A 13,955-nucleotide genomic window follows, 5' to 3' on the forward strand; every position below is an offset into this window, starting at 1 on the left:
AATATATTGTCGCTTATGCTTCCTTATTGCTTGAAGGCAAACATAGCTTTTTTCTCTTTTCTCCAGGCAGGGATGCCTTGTTAAGTATCATCCCATCAAAGTCCCCTTTGAAGGAATGGCTTACAGAGAACATCATGTGAATTTGGGTTCACAGGCCTCTGAAAAAATGCTTTGGGAGGCACAGGGGAGTCTTTGTAACTATGGATGCAGGTGTGGAGTTGTAGAAGTTCTGCAGGCCTCTGTGAATTTATGCTACCTTTGTGCCTCATATATCTTGGTTAGCAGCACGTCCTTTGTGGTGTGAAAGAGTTTACAGAATGTTATTTGGGAAAATGTAATCAAAGCCTTTACCTTGGTTTTTCCAAAAGTTCTCTAATTTTGCTTTTCCCCCTTTTCTATAATTCGTACACACACATGGGATCTGGATGTTTCTGATCTCTACTTATTTCTGTGTGAACTAAAATCAGATCACATCTCATATTATTTTGATTCATCTGTAGCCCTATTGTTTTTGACAATCTGTGACATCCTTTATCCTTTATTCCCACTACTTGTAGTGCCCTCCGGGACTGAGCCCTATGAAGGATGGCACAGGCTGCTACGACCACCACATTGGCATTGATTGCTCTGATGGCTTCAACGGAGGCTGTGAACAACTGTGCCTCCAGCAGCTCGCCCCCCTGGAGGACGACCCCACCCTCTACAACATACAGATGTTCTGCGGGTGAGAGAACACCACAGGACTTGGATTTGTTCCAAATGGCAACCTATTCTCTTCATAGTACACTAGTTTTGACCAGGTCCCATACTGTGCCATCCCTATGGGCCCATGGCCTTGTCTCTGTGGCACTGAGCTGACATTGCATGACACTGAACTGTCATATCCTAAAGTGTATAAAAGGATTGAATTGTACATGGTAGAACATTTAAACAATGCCATGAAATTACTAGTATGTCCTTCTTTTTCACCTCAGTAGATTCCTGGTGATTGTCAGGCATTGTCATGACATAGATTTAGTAGGAAAAGAAAGTGCAGCAGTAAGTATTTTAAATGTCAGCTGTGCAGTGCGTTAGTCACTCAGAGTGAGTTGTCTCTTCCCCTTGGAGAGGTTGTCTCTTAAAACAGAAGGATCTTTTGACCTCTATTTTAGTCTGTGTCAAGTCTTCTCCTGACTACTAAAGTCTTTATGATTGTAGGTGGCAAACATGTCATTTTCTATCATATGACACATGATAATATGACAGAGAAAGTGAACCAGTTTATACAGTATGCCATGTGCATTAGGACTGCATTAAGACATATCTAACCCTCTTTAATAACACTTTCCTGTGGAAAGAACAATGCCATCATGAAGAAAGCTTCTTTCAGTTTAATCCCTGGCCGTTTTTCGTATTGCCTTTTGATACATTTTACAGAGCTCGCTAGACACTGGGATGTCAAAATGTCATAAATATGAAGAGTCTTGAGAAAACTCACACTGTTTGAATTATTTCCTTTTTGAAAAATGAAATGTGGGGTTTGTGTTCACTGAATTGATTTAATAGCACAATAGAACAAACATAGAATTGATCAGCACACTAGATTCGTGAGGCCTATTTTGTGTATCCCCTTGAACTCTGTCATAAAGAGGTGCACTTCTGAGTAACTAGTGAACCATGAACACAAGTAAAATAAAGAAATAATCCTCATAGCTAGCTAAAGTGATGTTTACATAATGTTAAGATGGAATTTCATGCACTCTTCAATCAGTGACAAAGTAACTTATTCAATCAAATCCAGTAGAAGTAAAAAACAACCTAGTTTTTATCCCAGTATTGACTTCAATTCAAACAGAATTTGGTTTAAACCCTGAATATGACTATATGTATCAGAAGCTACATGTTTAATCTAGATTAAACAATCTAATTTAATATAATGTAAGAACACATTAAACGCTCAGCTCACACTGCTACCATTGTTTTTTTCTGGTTGCCGTTGTAGCTGTATTGAGGATTACAAGAGAGGTCAAGATGGTCGTTCTTGCCAGCCCTTGTCTGAAGCCTGTACTGAGGGACTGGACTGTGGGGAGACAGCTGACATCCCAGCCAACCAAACCTTTTTCGGGGACCTCTTCTATGGCTACAACAACCATACCAAGGAAATCATCTCTGGTCAGATCCTCAAAGCTACCTTCAGGTATTGTATGAGTTGTGTCATGGGTTTTATCTCAAGTATAAAATAGGTTAAGGGATAATCAACAAGAGGCTATGTGTTCTATGGAAAATAATAAACGATGTGGAAGGTGTGTTCCACGACGCGCTAGCCGAGTGGAACTTACCTTCCACTGAGTTGCATTCTTTTCCGGAGAACTTTTGAGCCACGAGTTGATTATCCCTTATATACAATGGCTATAATTTAACACATTGCTGCTAGAAATGTGCTCATTTGCCACTAGAAATGTGTTCGACATCCACTGAAGTAGCTAGCTAGTTTACTAGAAAGCGACTGTAGTTGCAAAGGTAACCAAACAAACAGACTTGCTAGCTTAGCTAACCAAACCATCAGTCCTAGCTTGCTGTTATGAAAATTGAATTTAACAATGCCAATAATGTTTCCAATTCGACTTTTGCTTTCAAAAGCAGCTCAAACATAGAACATGTAAGAATGAACTATAGCCATTGATTTCTACCTTGCAAATATACCATGTGTTATAGGGAAATAATGCACGACCTCGAATGCCCATCAAGCCAATCAGAAACAACTATTCAACAATGCCATGGTATAAGAATGATTAATGATTGATTCATAGTTGCTTAACTGGTCCACCGGTGGAGGAAATGCATTTATGGATTTTATTTTACATGTAGAGATGTATAGTAGACTAAAGCAAGGTGAGCGATTAATGAACTCAGAAGATTAAATATGTATGGCATATTTGAAATGTACTCTTCCCTCCACAATGAAAATGATCATAATGATACCACATTTCATGTCAATATAAATACAGTGTATCCTGGAAATGAGGATCTAAAGATATGCTTGCAGTATCTAACAAAATGCACAGCAGTCCCTGTTTTGATGTTTGTGAATTAGTTCCGTGGCAGCATGCTTTGAAGGCTGCTTAATTACCATCGTCCACTCACGATGCTTCCTTTCCGCTGAAGTCAGGAAGTCAGAAGGTCACGGAAATAATCTGCGGACCTGAAATTTAATTTGGGTGCACATGGATCCCGCAGCCGGAGGCAGTTCATCCACTTACAATATGTCACATGAGTGCTAGAGGAAGGTGAACGAGGGAAAGTTAATATCATCAAGTAGCTAAATCTCAAATGCTCTGATCTCCTCATTTTGAAAGCACTGGGAGAGACAGCCAGGGTTTCAGACAGACTTTGAAAAGCACCAAATGCTCCTGTGCAGAGTGCAGGCAGACACAGCACTGGAGAAAGCCTCTTTGGGGAGCCATAGTTAATGCAAACCCTAATTATACAAGATGGCAAAAAGTGAATTAAAAGTGACCAGGAGCCAGTTTGGTGTAATGGACCTTAATTGGAGCAGATAAAACTTTGAATGTGCAATGAACAAAGGGTCTGCACTGGTGGGTTCATTAAGCCTCACAAGAATGCCATACTGATGTGAAAATTAATTGGAAACTAAAGGAAATAGTCAACTTTGATACATAGGAGGAATAGTGCTGGGATGTAAATATTACTGCTGATGTAGCAGTGCAGGGAATTTCAAATTTAATCTAGAAAAGTATGAATGAACAGTCTCTCAATTAGAAAAAAATGCTAATGTTACAGATTTGGATTATTTCAAAGGAGAAAATGGCCAAACCAACTTCAAAATGTATATTGCCTTGAAGTATAGTCTTTACATTATATAGGTAAATCAAATGTAACACTATAAATAAAATGTTGGCCATTTACTGACACCCCATGGAAAGGAATAAGTTATTGTGGGACTCATGGATGGTTTACAAAGAGAGTCACCATGAGAGACGTTATCAAAGTCTTTCCTGGAAAAAAAGTAGAGAAAAAAACTATATTATTCTGTCTCATACTCACACCAGCCTGGTGCTTGGAGCTTCATTGGCGCTTCTTCAGAGCCCCAACCCACGGTTCTGGAGTGTAACAAAGCATCTGTTTCACTCTTTGACAGTAAACGAATGAAAGGCAAGAATATGACATTTTAACACTGTCTAATCATTAATGTAATGTGTAAAAAGTAATGGAACTTCAACTATGACTATTTTCAAATTTCTGAAAAGCACAGAAACCACATACAGTACATAGCTGCTGGGTAGAAATGGATGCTTGGTTCTTCATACTCCCAAGCTCAACTCTTCCACACTCTACTGTACACGGAGTGTTTCACAAACTAGACAAAATATGCACATTCCCTCTGAGTCAAGTTTGACTGTTGATCTTTTATTTATTTGAAAAAGAGGCATCCTACCCCTACCTTTTTATTTAGTCTGGCTAGAACAACAAAAGGAAGGAAATTAAAGGACACATCTAGCAGAGTGAGCAGGTACCCACTGGCTCTTCACAGCCGGTGTTGCTGGAATAAGATGAGGCTAGCCTGTACCCAGTCAGCGGGAGCAGAGCGTGCTGGATGGCCAGGCTCCAGGCTGTGCCACAGAGCTGCGTCTGATTCTATCCACACAGGGCTGTGGGCTCTGCTTTCATGCTCACCAGCCTCTGAAACACTTTTCATGTTTTTAAAAAGGTAGATGTCGTTGTCAGAATCGCTCATGCTACCCGGCTGAATTTCAGAGTTGGCTTGGTAATTATTATTTCAAAAGTTTCAGAGTTTTCTGTGGAGGATTGGAGGTAAATAAGAGGTGTCACACAATCTTAGCCGGAGCTTTTATGTGGCTGAGACCAGCCTAGACACAGAGTTTTATATCAAAGGCACATATAAGGGAATATTCCATTACATTTTGTTCTTCTCTTGAGCATAGAGAGGGAGATGGGATGGGATCTCAGCTGAGATGTGTAGAGACTTTGCAGTGATGCGATGTCCCACTGCTAGATCTCAGTGTCTCTGAGGGAGGCAATGAAGACTATTAGAATAATGTGAGTTAAAAAGGCAACCTCTTCTCATTATTTCTCCCCTTTGGCTCCTTGTTCTTTGCTGTCCTTGCTCTCTCTCTCTCTCACTCCTCCACACAACATGCTTAGAGCAGGTTTTAATTAATATTTTAGTGCCCTTTGTTCTCATCAGGCCCTGCTTGGTATCATGATTAAGACCACATTCCCAAACTACTTGGTGGGGTGTCTCCTCTCACGCCCTCAGAGGAGGAACACCTTAATCTACTCGTTTAATTAAAATATAAAATGTCTGTCTGAGCTAGATTGATTATATTGAAACTGGAGGCCATTGCCTCTATTATTGGACCCTGTAAAGATTCCACCCAAGGGTCATTCCATCACTTGTCGTCAGATATGAGCGAACCCCCCCCCCCCCCCCCCAAAAAAAGTTTCAATGTCAATCAAAAGGACTGTGGTTGAGGTATGTCATAGTTGAAATTACAAAGTTGGCTGAAATCCTGAAACCCCAAAATACAATTTTTACTTTAGTTTGTCAGATCTTGAAAGAAACTGAAATCGTTTTTTGACATCCATGCTCATCTCATCCCACAACTGATTATAATTTGATTAAAATAGTTCAAAATTCTACTTTTAATTGTTGTTTGTTAGAGACCAAAGTCTAAAGAAACTCACTAAATTATATTTACATTTGACATTTTAGTCATTTTAGCAGATGTTCTTATCCAGAGCTACTTACTTGAGTGCAGACATTTTCATACTTTTTTTTGTGCTCTTACATTTTGAGGTCACAGGAAAAGTAATTTGTGATAAAGTTTGGCAGTTAACTATGCTAATATGGACTTGGCTTTAAGCCAGTTTAACAATCACATATTTCATACCGGTATACCTCCTTTTTGACAATACTAATTAACGACAATGGCACATTAAAACCATTCCACCTTCAAGGCCCAAGGTGCATTATCCGTACCTTTTCTCTAGTTCCTTTGCTCAAGCGATAAGCATTGTTATACTATGCCTAAAGCAGCATATTTGATTTGTGTGAGTCTAATTTCCATGCTTTTAATTACTGTTAACAATGTGTTTCTCTTCCTTACCCCTGTCCATGGAATGGCAATACAAATGAAATGGCATACATTATTGCAGTGTTTCCAATAGAAGGTCAGTGTCCTCATCCACATAGTGTCTCAGAGTAGAAAATTGGTTGTAAGTGCTGAGAATAGAGACATTTTACTCCTACTCTTATGGGTAAAAAGAAAAGCTATGCATGAAGCCTCTTTTGTCATAAGAGTCCCACCTAATCAACATAATTAGGAGACCTCATGCATTAGCTGTCCTAACCAGTTAAGAGTTACCAGCAGGTGTCTTGATAATACAAAAATGCAGCGAGTCAGTGGTTCCTGCGCCACATGCAGTTGGAGTTGTTAAAATATTATTTTGATACAGTACCAGTCAAAGGTTTGGACGCACCTACTCATTCAAGGGTTTTTCTTTATTTTGACTATTTTCTACATTGTAGAATAATAAGGAAGACATCAAAACTATTAATATAACACATATGGAATCATGTACAGTAGTAACCAAAAAAGTGTTTAACAAATCAATATATTTCATATTAGAGATTGTTCAAATAGTCACCCTTTGCCTTGATGACAGTTTTGCACACCTTTGGCATTCTCTAGACCAGCTTCACCTGGAGTGTTTTTCCAAAAGTCTTGAAGGAGTTCCCACATATGTTGAGCACTTGTTGGCTGATTTTCCTTCACTCTGCGGTCCGACTCATCCCAAACCATCTCAATTTGGTTGAGGTCGGGGGATTGTGGAGGCCAGGTCATCTGATGCAGCACTCCATCAATTTCTTTCTTGGTAAAATAGCCCTTACACAGCCTGGAGGTGTGTTTGGTCATTGTCCTGTTGAAAAACAAATTATAGTCCCACTAAGCCCAAACCAGATGGGATGGCGTATCGCTGCAGAATGCTGTGGTAGCCATGCTGGTTAAGTGTGCCTTGAATTTTAAATAACTCACAGACAGTGTCACTAGCAAAGCACCCCCACACCATAACACCTCCTCCTCCATAATTTACGGTGGGAAATACACATGCAGAGATCATCCGTTCACGTACACCACGCCTCACAAAGACACGGAGGTTGGAATCAAAAATCTCCAATTTTGACTCCAGACCAAAGGACAAATTTCCACCGGCCTAATGTCCATTGCTCATGTTTCTTGGCCCAAGCAAGTCTCTTCTTCTTATTTGTGTCCTTTAGTAGTGATTTCTTTGCAGCAATTTGACCATGAAGGCCTGATTCACACAGTCTCCTCTGAACAGTTGATTTTGAGATGTGTCTGTTACTTGAACTCTGTGAAGCATTTATTTGGGCTGCAATTTCTGAGGCTGGTAACTCTAATGAACTTATCCTCTGCAGCAGAGATAACTCTGGGTCTTCCATTCCTTTGGCGATCCTCATGATAGCCAGTTTCTTCATAGCGCTTGATGGTTTTTGCGACTGCACTTGAATAAACTTTAAAAGTTCTTGAAATTTTCCGGATTGACTGACCTTCATGTCTTAAAGTAATGATGGACTGTTGTTTCTCTTTGCTTATTTGAGCTCTTCTTGCCATAATATGGACTTGGTCTTTTACCAAATAGGTATATCCTCTGTATACCCCCTACCTTGTTACAACACAAGTGATTGGCTCAAATGCATTAATAAGAAGGAAAGAAATTCCACAAATGAACTTTGAAGAAGGCACACCTGTTAATTGAAATTAATTCCATGTGTCTACCTCATGCAGCTGGTTGAGAGAATGCCAAGAGTGTGCAAAGATGTCATCAAGGCAAAGTGTGGCTATTTGAAGAATCTCAAATATAAAATATATTTTGATTTGTAACCAAACACTTTTTTGGTTACTACATGATTCCATATCTGTTAATTCATAGTTTTGATTTCTTCACTATTATTCTACAATGTAGTAAATAGTAAAAATAAAGAAAATCCTTGAATGAGTAGGTGTGTCCACATTTTTGACCGGTAGTGTATGCATAGTCACTGTAATAACTCTAACTACATGTACATATTACCTCAATTACCTCGACACCGGTGCCCCTGCACAATGACTCTGTACCGGTACCCCCTGTATATAGCCTCGGTATTGTTATTTTACTGCTGCTCTTTAACTATTTGTTACTTTTATTTGTTACTTTTTTTTAGGTCTTTTCTTAACTGCAATGTTGGTTAAGGGTTTGTATGTAAGCATTTCACTGTAAGGTTTACATCTGTTGTATTCGGCGCATGTGACAAATAACATTTGATTTGATTATCGCAAGTCACTTGATGCATACTGGGCCAAAGCGATTTAGAGTTGTTAAACGGGAGTGGCGAGTGTGTTGATATAATGGTCATATCGTAAAAATGCAGCATTTACCATCCAGTAGAATTGGTTTAAAAAAGGTTATGCATGCCAACATATTAGGCAATATTTAAGAGTAGGCAAAGTGATGGTGTCAGGTGAAAATGATATCAAACATTTCATTTACAGTCACATTCGGCGTGGTTGTCTGAAGCGTGCTTTAGCGTTCATAGCTGGCGAGGCCTCATCACGATTGGTTATTCGCCATTATTGCAGTACCTCAAACTGTCGTGAATACCAGCAGAGATAAACGTTTATGAGTTGATTTTACTCCTGTCTCAGAGTTTGTCTGGGCAGTGTCTTAACATTATCCTAAAACCTACTCTGAGCTGGGAGTTTTTTTGTCTTGAAACAGCTTTAACATGCTTTGTGGATATGGGCCCAGGTTTAATTTTCACACTAGATTTTAGCTATATATGCACATCCATTTTACAGTTACATCCATTTCCTGCTAGCTCTAAGTCCCTAAAAGCTCAAGTATATTTGTCACTGGCACTGCTATGGATTGCAGTTTACAGTTATGAAAACCTTTTCTAATTTGTTACTTCAAGGGATAAATGATTATTTCAGAGGTGGTTGTAAGAATATACACTGCTCAAAAAAATAAAGGGAACACTTAAACAACACAATGTAACTCCAAGTCAATCACACTTCTGTGAAATCAAACTGTCCACTTAGGAAGCAACACTGATTGACAATAAATTTCACATGCTGTTGTGCAAATGGAATAGACAACAGGTGGAAATTATAGGCAATTAGCAAGACACCCCCAATAAAGGAGTGGTTCTGCAGGTGGGGACCACAGACCACTTCTCAGTTCCTATGCTTCCCGGCTGATGTTTTGGTCACTTTTGAATGCTGGCGGTGCTTTCACTCTAGTGGTAGCATGAGACGGAGTCTACAACCCACACATGTGGCTCAGGTAGTGCAGCTCATCCAGGATGGCAAATCAATGCGAGCTGTGGCAAGAAAGTTTGCTGTGTCTGTCAGCGTAGTGTCCAGAGCATGGAGGCGCTACCAGGAGACAGGCCAGTACATCAGGAGACGTGGAGGAGGCCGTAGGAGGGCAACAACCCAGCAGCAGGACCGCTACCTCCGCCTTTGTGCAAGGAGGAGCAGGAGAAGCACTGCCAGAGCCCTGCAAAATGACCTCCAGCAGGCCACAAATGTGCATGTGTCTGCTCAAACGGTCAGAAACAGACTCCATGAGGGTCGTATGAGGGCCCGACGTCCACAGGTGGGGGTTGTGACTCTGAGCACGTGACAGACGTGACAGAGTCTGGAGACGCTGCCTGCAACATCCTCCAGCATGACCGGTTTGGCGGTGGGTCAGTCATGGTGTGGGGTGGCATTTCTTTTGGGGGCCGCACAGCCCTCCATGTGCTCGCCAGAGGTAGCCTGACTGCCATTAGGTACCGAGATGAGATCCTCAGACCCCTTGTGAGACCATATGCTGGTGCGGTTGGCCGTGGGTTCCTCCTAATGCAAGACAATGCTAGACCTCATATGGCTGGAGTGTGTCAGCAGTTCCTGCAAGAGGAAGGCTTTGATGCTATGGACTGGCCCGCCCGTTCCCCAGACCTGAATCCAATTAAGCACATCTGGGACATCATGTCTCGCTCCATCCACCAACGCCACGTTGCACCACAGACTGTCCAGGAGTTGGCGGATGCTTTAGTCCAGGTCTGGGAGGAGATCCCTCAGGAGACCATCCGCCACCTCATCAGGAGCATGCCCAGGCGTTGTAGGGAGGTCATACAGGCACGTGGAGGCCACATACACTAATGAGCCTCATTTTGACTTGTTTTAAGGACATTACATCAAAGTTGGATCAGCCTGTAGTGTGGTTTTCCACTTTAATTTTGAGTGTGACTCCAAATCCAGACCTCCATGGGTTGATAAATTGGATTTCCATTGATTATTTTTGTGTGATTTTGTTGTCAGCACATTCAACTATGTAAAGAAAAAAGTATTTAATAAGATTATTTCTTTCATTCAGATCTAGGATGTGTTGTTTAAGTGTTCCCTTTATTTTTTTTAGCAGTATATTTAGTCATGGGAGTGTGATGCTGGGAGTATTTTTGCTTCAAGACAGACATTTGTGTTTGGAATGTGGAAATAACAAAATGGTCCTTTCAATAGATGAATAATAGGAGGGGTTTTTAACTGCATCCCATCCCTTTCCTGTTTCAACCCAATTATGGAAAGTTGTATTTTGGGTATTTTAAGATAATGCTGTTTATTCTTGGTTTCTAAATTAGATGTGGCTGTTAACCTTCAAGTCAGAAGAATCGACTTAATATGAGTAGATATACTGTAGATGTACTGTACAGAGCCATTGCTCAGCTATTTGTGTGTTTTTTGGGTGTGTGTGTTTTCTTTTGATAAAGTTGTCCCCACAAGTTATATCACTATTGTATGGATTGGCTTTCATTATTTGTCTGTTCTAAAACCATTGTAACGGGTATCCTCATGCAGTACATGTGGTTATTCATGATTCAGGCTTTCTAGGAAAAACCAAGATTTTTAGATTAAGGATCACCTTTCAAACTCAAATCTTCACCAGTGTCTCTTACCATGAATGCAGAAAAGTCAGCATAAAGCAATAATGCTTTCATATAACTTTCAGGTTCCTCGCTGATCCTTTTATAGGACAAATGAAAGATGTAGCAACAATACCGTTTATTCATATTCAATTCAAAGTCATTTGCCCTTTAAGATCTACTCTTTTTCAAACTTTCAAATGGTCCCTTTGGAGTGGAGATTACCACTATTGTAATGAATGAATTTAGTGAGCAGAGACAGGGATGAGTATACCAGGAAGAGCAGTATTTAACATGAATACATTAGCATATCAGGTTTGGAACTGGAGAATCACAGAATAAAAGGACATTTAACATAATGAAAAATGACATTTTCGATGTCTCTGATTCTTCCGTGCATGCTCATATATTTCCTACAGATTTTCTCTTAACGATCTGCTAGAATAAAAATTAATGAAGGCTATGGGCTGAAACATGTTGGTTTTAACAATAATATTTTATATTATCTTCCACTTTTCTCCAAGAGTTGCTGACTTTCCTCTTCACTTCAGAAGATACTGCTTTGCAATGTGCTCATGATTGACACTGGCTCTTCTCTGCCTTATTCTCTCTGTAGGCCCTCATAAGCTCTTGGTAGCTGTGTCTGCGTCCCAAATAGCACCGTGTTCCATGTAGTGCAGTACTTTTGCACTGGGTCCATAGGGAGCTGTTCAAATGTAGTGCACGGTATAACGAATAGGGTGAAATTTGGGACGCAGGTACAGTCTCTTCTTTGCCTTATTCCCTGTCTCCCTCGTAAGGCCTAGTTGGATGGGTGAGTAATTGTGGGGCTCTAAATAGGCTGTTGTCTCATCCTTAATCCAGGCAGAAGAACTTTGCCCGAGGCATCGAGCAGCAGCTCCCAGATGGCATGGTGGTGGCATCAGTGCCAACCGACGTGCAGTGCCACGAAGAGCTGTCAGACCCAGTCCCTGATCCAGACTATCTCACAGGTAGAAGTTTACAGAATCAATGTATGATATGAGTATGTACATTTAGTAGCATATGTTTTAATCATTAACCATATGTTGCTTTTTGATGTTGAGCATATTGAAACTATGCAAACAGATATGGAAGGTACAGTACATGTACTGAAGTACAGCATGACTTGCTGCATGAGGGTCAATTGTTTTCAATAAAAATAGTTTTCCACCAAAAAAGAATGGTGCTTTTGAACCACTGCAATTTGAAATATATTGTTTTTCTCTTGACAACCGTATTGTCATATAACCTTGATTGTATTTCCATAAAACATGCACGACATCCACATCAACCTTCAACAACCTTTTCAAAACGTGTGTGATTGCATCAAGCACACTGCACAATCCACATTCACACAGTACGCCATGTTACCAAGCAGATAATCAAGTAAATAATGAACTGGAAGGAAATGGGGGAAGATATTAACAAAATAATTTTTCATGAGGAAAAGGGGTGATTTGGATTGTGCTACTGTTGTCAGATCAGAATTCTGTCTGGTGCTTCTCCACACTACATGATGCCAGCTGTGCCGTTTGGACAGAATACAGAGGTTCTATCTAAAACACCCTCATTAACAGAGGAAAGATTCCTCCCTGCTCCAACCAAATGACTCAGGCTTCAATGTAATGCATCTTTCATCATTCCATTCACATCTCCCATTTGCTGCTGATGTTGTGCTGTGCAACATTTTACTGACCAATTAAATATTTTACTGCCCAATTCAACATTACTGCACAGGGAGCTTAACAGAATATTTAACATTTGGGTTACTCAACTTGAGAGAAATCCCATTCCATCCAATTTCCTGGAAATGGAAAGACACTGATCTTCCTTTTATCTGTAAATGTAAAAATAAAAACGGATGTACGCCCAACCAATGGTTAGATATGTGCTGTGAAAACTGTGAAGCTGTGACCATACAGTATGCTGCAGTACTGTCATTCAGTAGTCAGTACAATATAATGGTTGTCTTAAAGACATTCAGCTACAAGAGCGTTACTGAGGTCGGCCACTGATCTTGGGCGATAAGACCTGGCTCGCAGTCGGCATTCCAATTCGCCCCAAAGGTGTTGGAGTTGAGGTCAGGGCTCTGTGCAGGCCAGTCAAGTTCTTCCACATCGATCTCGACAAACCATTTCTGTATGGACCTTGCTTTGTCTACGGGGGCATTGTCATACTAAAACAGGAATAGGCCTTCCCCAAACTGTTGCCACAAAGTAAGAAAGCACAAAATTGTCTAGAATGTCATTGTATGCTGTAGCGTTAAGATTTCCGTTCAGTGGAACTAAGGGTCCTAGCCAGAACCATGAAAAACAGCCCCAGATCATTATTCCTCCTCCACCAAACTTTACAGTTGGCACTACGCATTGTGGCAGGTAGCATTCTCCTGGCATCCGCCAAACCCAGATTTGTCCTTCAGACTGCCAGATCGTGAAGCGTGATTCATCACTCCAGAGAACGCATTTCCACTGCTCCAGAGCCCAATGGCGGAGAGCTTTACACCCCATTCTATGATGGTGCCACGTTGAAAGTCACTGAGTTCTTCAGTAAGGTCATTCTACTGCCAATGTTTGTCTATGGAGGTTGCATGGCTGTGTGCAAAATTTTATACACCTGCCAGCAACGAGTGTGGCTGAATTTGCCGAATCCACTCATTTTAAGGGGTGTTCACATACTTTTGTATATATACTGTAACCATCCAGTAGTACCTTTGGTACTATACAATTATTACGGTAACTATGGTACCTATGGTACCTATGTTTGGATGCAACTGGCCCGATGCGTCCAGTGGTGTGAAAAACAAAATCCATAGTAATTGCGGTCTTTTGTGGGAGATGCCATCACCTTTTATATTTGGGAATCCACAGTAATGTTAAGGATTTAGATGTTTTATATGACCTCTCAAAGAAGATGGCTTAGACACTACAGTGTACCTCACTCTAAACCA

The 13,955-nt window shown here is 40.6% G+C and overlaps 1 protein-coding gene across 5 annotated transcripts in view; it reads left to right on the forward strand.

The window, feature by feature from the left end:
• LOC100380755 (astrotactin-1) overlaps positions 1-13,955 on the forward strand; it is a 299,659-nt gene that overhangs the window by 153,293 nt on the left and 132,411 nt on the right. For all 5 annotated transcript variants that reach the window (XM_014140030.3, XM_014140032.3, XM_014140031.3 and 2 more), the window contains 3 exons: positions 558-724; positions 1,982-2,176; positions 11,852-11,979. In XM_014140030.3, the coding sequence (XP_013995505.1) occupies positions 558-724; positions 1,982-2,176; positions 11,852-11,979 (490 nt within the window). The remainder of the gene's footprint in view (positions 1-557; positions 725-1,981; positions 2,177-11,851; positions 11,980-13,955) is intronic.

Source organism: Salmo salar, chromosome 14 (genome assembly GCF_965601325.2).
Source record: "Salmo salar chromosome 14, fSalSal1, whole genome shotgun sequence".
NCBI classification, from domain to species: domain Eukaryota; kingdom Metazoa; phylum Chordata; class Actinopteri; order Salmoniformes; family Salmonidae; genus Salmo; species Salmo salar.